Source organism: Terrapene carolina, unplaced genomic scaffold (assembly GCF_002925995.2).
Source record: "Terrapene carolina triunguis isolate 2854851 unplaced genomic scaffold, T_m_triunguis-2.0 Scaffold521, whole genome shotgun sequence".
NCBI classification, from domain to species: domain Eukaryota; kingdom Metazoa; phylum Chordata; order Testudines; family Emydidae; genus Terrapene; species Terrapene triunguis.
Window position 1 is genome coordinate 1 of NW_020664872.1, and position 6821 is coordinate 6821.

Below are 6821 nucleotides of genomic sequence, written 5' to 3' on the forward strand. Positions count from 1 at the left end.
CCCCCCAGCCTGCCCCTGCGGTTCTGGGTGAACGTGATCAAGAACCCGCAGTTCGTGTTCGACGTGCACAAGAGCAGCATCACGGACGCGTGTCTCTCCGTGGTGGCCCAGACGTTCATGGACTCGTGTTCCACGTCGCCCCAGCGCCTGGGCAAGGACTCGCCCTCCACCAAACTGCTCTATGCCAAGGACCTGCCCGGCTACCGCGGCTGGGTGGAGCGGTGAGTGGGGGGAGCCAGGCGGGGGGCAGCGAGAGCTGGGGGCACACTGCAGGGCGGAGTGGGGGGCAGGGGAGGGGCTGTGATGAGCAGGGGGGTTGGGGGGAGTGGGCGACGCAGGGGGCTCCCTGATGGGGGGAGAGGTGGGGGAGGGGCATCAGGATACAGGGGTTGGGGGGTAGAAGGGGTAACGGGGCCGTGGGGGGACAGTGGGGGGAGGGGCGCTGGGATGCGGGGGGAGGGGGTAGAAGGGGTAACGGGGCCGTGGGGGGAAAGAGCAATGGGGAGAGGTGACCCTGCCCCCCCTCACCCTCTGCCCCCCAGGTACTACCGGGACATCGCCAGGATGGCGCCCATCAGCGACCAGGACATGGACGCCTACCTCGGGGAGCAGTCGCGGCTCCACGCCGGGGAGTTCAACACACTGGGGGCGCTGGGCGAGCTCTACCAGTACGTGGGGCGCTACCGCCAGGAGGTGAGACCCCCGCCCCCCCCATGGCTGCCCCCCCCCCCCCCACCCCCCCCCCCCCCCCACCCCCCCCCGCCCCTGCGCAGCCCCCGCCCCACCGCCCCCCCGCCCCCCAGTCCCACCAACCCCGCCCGGCGCTGGGCGAGGCCCCACCCCACTGCCCCCCCCACCCTCCCAGTCCCACCAACCCCACCCGGCGCTGGGCGAGTCCCCACTGCCCCAGTTCCCCCTGCTCCCCCCGCCCGGTGCTGGGCGAGCTCTGCCAGCACGTGGGGCGGGAGGTGAGACCCCCCCTAGGTGCCCCGACCCTGCCCCTCGCCCGCAGGTGCTGACGGCGCTGGAGCGGGACGGGAGCTGCCGGAAGCAGCGGCTGCGCCAGCGACTGGAGCAGGTCATCGCCTTGGTCTCCACCAACAGCTGAGGGGGGCTGGCCCCATGGCCAGCCAGTGCGACCTTCGACCTCCTGGGTGACATCACCTTCGACCTCCTCCAAGACAATGTGACCTTCGACCCCTGGCTCAGGGGCAGGCTGACTTTTTGGGGGATCCCCCCAATGCCACCAGGACCGGGCCTCGTAGCAATAACCCAGAGGGGCCACTGGTGGCGATGGGGGGGTGCGACGGGGGGACAGGGCTGGGGGGCGGATCTGTCTGGGCTGGAGCAATGACCCCCCTTTCCACCCCAATACCGGACCCCCGCCCCCAAAACTGTACAGCCCCCCAGTACTGTATGAACCCCTCCCCCAGCCCCCCAATGCACCCCCAGGCCAGCAGCTGAAAGGAGCCCCCCACCTCCCCCCTGTACAGCCCCCCCCAAATAGCTGTTGGAATTTGCCTCTTGTGTTGGTGACAGTGACAATGGGAATTGGAGATTTAACCTATGTCCCAGGGACCCCCCTCCCCAGCCCTTCCCCCCCTAGTTCTCCCAGCCCAGAGACCCCCTCCGTAGCCCTTCCCCCAGCACCCCCTTGTCCCAGGGACTGCCCTCTCCAGCCCCCCCCCCAGCGCCCCCTTTCCTGGTGACGTGGTGCCTTAATTACTGAATAATTTATTGCGTCTCGGGGGGTTCGGTGTACATTTAGTCCCGGGTGTAAGAAATTTCAGTGTAACCCCCCCCCCGCGATATCTGTGTAAATAGTCGTACTGCGTGTGGGCTCGGGGAGGGGGGGTCTGGCTCCCCCCCCCCCCGAGATTTGGGGGAAGCAGGGCAGACCCCTTCCCCCGCTCCCACTCGGCTGTTTTCTCTGTTCATTTTATAATTAACTTTTCTTTTGCTAATTAAAGTGCTGGAAAAAAACCAACCGCCCCGAACTGGGCCATTGTGTTGGGGGGGTGTCATATACCATGGTGGGGGCCGCACAGAGCCCCCCCCGACAGAGCTCGGGGTGTCCCCGTCACGCCGGGCCCCGCACGGACACCCCCCCGACAGAGCTCGGGCGATGTTCTGGAGCTGTTCCCCACAAAGCCAGTCAGGACTCTGGGGAGCCTCCTCTCCCTTGGAGCAGACTGTCTTCAGGGCAAGAAGCTCACACGGCTTCACCTCGTGGGTCTGACCTTGGAGCATTCAGCATATGCCCCTCCGTGTGCTTCCCACAGCGAGTCCGCCGAGGCGGGGTCCTGGGGAAGCCAGAGGTCCTGCACCCCCACTTCGCAGTCAGACGTGACTCTCAGCCAGCCAGTAAAACAGAGGGTTATTAGATGACAGGAACATGGTCTAAAACAGAGCTTGTAGGTACAGAGAACCGGACCCCTCGGCCGGGTCCATTCTGGGGCCCAGCGAGGCAGACATCCCCGTCTGCCCTCACTCCACGTCTCCAGCCAGCTCCAAACTGAAACCCCCTCCAGCCCCTCCTCTGGCCTTTGTCTTTTTCCCCTGGGCCAGGAGGTCACCCGATCTCTTTGTCTCCAACACCTTCAGTTGGCACCTTTGCAGGGGAGAGGCCCAGGACATCAGTTGCTAGGAGATAGAGTGTCGGGCATTTAGGTACACTGGCCCTTTGCTCTGCAGCAACCATACACCCTTATACCACCACCTAGGTACTTAAGAACTGCATAGGGGAAACTGAGGCACCCACACAGTATTCAGAGAAAACATTAAGAACATTCCCAGTTCGTCACACCCCCCAACAGAGCTCGGGGTGTCCCCGTCACGCCGGGCCCCACACGGACCCCCCTGACAGAGCTCGGGGTGTCCCCGTCACGCCGGGCCCAGCACAGACACCCCCCCAACAGAGCAGGGCTAGAGGGGGGGAGTTCTAACACCAAACGCTGGGATAAGAAGCTGCTGTTGAATCTGACTGAACCATGATGCTCGACAATCCAGTGGAACTTCCCACCACTGGACAACAGGAAAAGCTGATGGCAGAAGGGGCTTAGGGCCCAGGAGGCGAAGTCGGGAAGGTCGGGAAGAGGGGCAGTTTCTCTCCAAGGGGGAGCTTCTTGCTGGTGCTTCTGCTGGAGCTGGGATGGCTCAGGGCGGAGATTTCGCTCTGCCTCAGGTGGGGCGGGAGGGATTCGGGGCTCGTGCCCGGCCCCGCTCTGGCATCTGCCTCAGAAGCGGGCGGGGGCGGGGTGGAGGGAGGTGAAAGATGTCGTGGTGTCAGCTGGATGAATAAGTGATGGGTCCTTCAGCGCCGGGTGGGGAGGGGGAATTAAAAGAAGATTTAAAGGAAGTCAGGCACCCATTCCCCTCAGCCCGACCCGCAGCCTCTGCTAGCCCGGCCCTGCCCCGCAGCCCTGCCGGTGCCCCTCACTCCTGACCCACAGCCCCTGCTAGCCCAGCCCAGCTCTGCCGGTGCCCCTCACTCCCGACCTGCAGCCCCTGCTAGCCCAGCCCAGCTCTGCCGGTGCCCCTCACTCCTGACCCACAGCCCCTGCCAGCCCAGCCCTGGGCTCCCCCTGGAGCTTGCACCATCTATGCCTGTTGATTTTTAATTATTCATCTGCTCTCTGGCCAGGCAGCTGATGGGAGGTTAATGGACAGCAGTGGGGGGAGGGGGAGCTCCCCTGGGACCCCCCCACACCTGTCAGCTGCAGCTGGAGCTGGCTAACCAGGCCCCTGCTAAGCAGGGAAACCCCAGTTTACAGTTTGGATGGGAGACCGGGCAGCACAGCGCCCCCTGCTGCCCGGCCCTGCCTGTCAGGGGAGAGTGTCCCCTGCCCAGCAACCCCACCCCGCTCCCTGCCCCACGGCGCCCCCCCACAGCCCCCAGTCTTGCCTGACAAGGGAGAGCACCCCCTGCCCACCCCTCCCTCCACCCCACTCCCTGCCCCACGGTGCCCCCCCACACCCAGCTCTGCCTGCCAGGGGAGAGAGTCCCCTGCCCAGCCCCCTGCCCAACAGCACCCCCTAGTGCCCGGCCCTGACTGCCAGGGGAGAGCACCCCCTGCCCCAGCCCCCCCGCCCTGCTGCCCACCCCACGGCACCCCCTAGTGCCCAGTCCTACCTACCAGGAGAGCGCGCCCTCTGCCCAGCCCCCTGCCCCACTCCCTGTCCCATGGCACCCCCCCAGCTCTGGCTGTCATGTCAGGGACAGGTGGGAGGATAATCACATCAAAGGGCTGGGTTTCGGCAGCTCCAGCAGGATTAGTGAAAGCTGATGCCATGCCCCGGCAGCAAGGCGACAATTTGGGGGTGACACACCGGGTGTGTGTGTGTGTGTCACGGCTGCTGTAGCCGAAACCTGGAGGCTAATTCTACAAAGCAATGTGTGCTCCCCAGTCCAAGGGGTAATGGGGGGGGGGAAACACAGAGCAATGGGGGGGCTGCAGGATCGGTTGGGGGCCTGGGAAGAGCGGGGAAGCCAGGGGCTGTGGGGCAGGGCTGGGATGGGGGGTTGTGGCTTGGGGCTGGGCTAGCAGGGGCTGTGGGGTAGGCTGGAGGGGCAGGGGAAGAGTGGGAGGGGCAGAGGGATAGCACTGGCTGCATGTCTGGTGGGGGGGACACGTCTGCTCATGACACAGGCCTTGACCGACCCAGCCTGGCCCTTTGCACACCCAGGCCCGCTGGGGAGACCCCATACAGATGGCAGGACCCATATAATGGGGGGATTGCAGCCATGGGGGGAGGCCCAGCTCTGGTCCCCTGCCTCTGAAAGCCTTGCCAGAGCCCTCCCTCGGCTGCCCCCCACCCCAGCACCAACGGCCTCGTAAAGGCATTTTTAACGTTCCAGTCTCAAAAACACCCTGCGGGAACAAGTGGCGGAGCCATAGATCCGTGGCCAGGGGGTGGGGCGGGGCGGCCCGAGGAGGAACCAGACTAGTGTGGGGCCAGGCAGGGCCGGAACAGGTAGCTGGGTGGTGCCAAACACCCTCCTCCCAGGATAACAGAAATTGGGGCTGGGGGGAGGGTCCTTGGCTCAGTGCCAGGATCCTATAAGGAGCAGAGGGACCGAGCCAATATGGGGGGGCATGTGTGGGGGGCGAGCTGGGCAGGGGTGATGGGTTCAGGCCTGGCTGTCTCAGGGGGGGCTGGGAATGGGGCACCAGGGCCTTTCTCCCTTAGGGCGCCAGCTCGGCTCTGGCCCCCGGCTGCGCTCCTGGTTCCCAGCTCAGCCTGGCGTGGTGCCAGCCCTGTTCATTAGCCCCCTCACCTGGCCAGACCCCAGACCCATTAATAACAGCTCCAGCATCGTTAATGTCGCCCTGCCTGAGCCATGCCAAGGCCCCAGCTAATAACACAACCTTGGGGCCTGGGGAGGACCCAGGACTCCTGGGTTCTCACCCTGGCTCTGGGAGGAGAGTGGGGTCTGGTGGGGTGGAGCTGGGAGCCAGGACTCCTGGGTTCTCTCCCTGGCTCTGGGGGGAAGTGGGGGTTTACTGGGTTGCAGTTGGGGGGGGGCTGGGTTCATACCTCAGCCCCAAGTGCCTCAGTTTCCCCGGTGAGGGGGGGTGCAGCCCCTCCCCTCCACCCACACTCATTAAGGCAGGTCCAGCACTGTGATGTCACAAGCCGCAGCAGAAATGCTGAGTACAGTTGTAGGTCCTTCTCTAGCAATCCTGTTGGGTCCCTGCCTCTCCCAGGGTCCGCAGGGTGTGTGTGTGTGTGTGTGTGTGCGCATCTGTGTGTGTGTGTGTGTGTTCAACTTCTGGCATCTCCCAGGGCCGGGCCGGATGTGCGTGTGTGTTTCTTGGGGCTGGCCGGGGCTGGTCAAGGCCTGATTTGGTGCCCGGAGATATGGACAGGGTGTTGGGGGGGATGGGGGTTGGGAGAGGGGTGCAGGGCTGGGGGGGGGCTGTTGGATTGGTGGCTCAGGGGGGCTCAGGGGTGCAGCATGTCCATCCCCACCCCCAGGATGTACCGCTCGCCTGCAATGCAAACCTCAGACATGTTCCAGACCCATCCCTGTCTCGTCTCCCCCCCCACCGCCCCATAAATCTCCCCTGACGCGGATGGGGGAGGGGAGATGGTTGTGGCAAGCGCAGACCCCGGCTCGTAAAGATTAATTATGATCCACGGGGCTTTTAGCACATTAATCGCTTGATGCACAGTGACACGCGGCTGGCTGAGCCGATGGGATAGGGTGGGGCGGAAGCTGGGATCCAGGACTCCTGGGTTCTCCCCCCAGCTCTGGGAATGGAGTGGGGGCTGGTGGTTAGAGCGGGGGAGGGCTGGGAGCCAGGACTCCTGGGTTCTCTCCTGGCTCTGGGAGGGGAGTGGGGTCTAGTGGGTTAGAGTGGAGAGGGGCTGTTTACACCAGGACCGGGCAGGCCCACACCTGGGTTCACACACCAGGGGCTGGTAAACCAGCAGGGTTTCACGCGCCCCCGGGGCCCCCCCCCCCCCCCCCCAGTTTGTGGGGCTGGGCCCAGCGTCTCCGGGCTGATTCGGCAGGACAGCGCCCTCTGCTGGGCACAAAGCTGCTCAGCTAAGAGCTCGCAGCAGCCCCCAGCCCCATGTAAGCCCCCAGAGCTGGGAGAGAACCCAGGAGTCCTGGTATGGAGATGGAGGGAGACGGCTGCAATTGATTTTTCCTTGGAGGGGACAGGTTAAAATGCCACCTGGAAAGGTGGTGGCGGTTGGTGTTTGTGGCCCATGGAGGAGGGGGGTAACTCGTTCACCGAGGGCTAGGGCTTGGCAGGGTCCCATGTGGGTCAGGGCACATCTGTGGCCCTTAGGGGACTAGGAAGTGGTAA

General features: G+C 64.7%; 1 protein-coding gene across 1 annotated transcript; it reads left to right on the forward strand.

Moving 5' to 3' along the window:
- Positions 1-3: 3 nt before the first annotated feature.
- Positions 4-1374, forward strand: LOC112124668 (plexin-A3-like; the record flags this gene model as incomplete). Its single annotated transcript, XM_024223140.3, has 3 exons — positions 4-221; positions 543-693; positions 1013-1374. Coding segments are annotated over 3 exons (465 nt in total), but the record flags the coding sequence as incomplete, so codon positions are not given.
- Positions 1375-6821: the final 5447 nt, after the last annotated feature.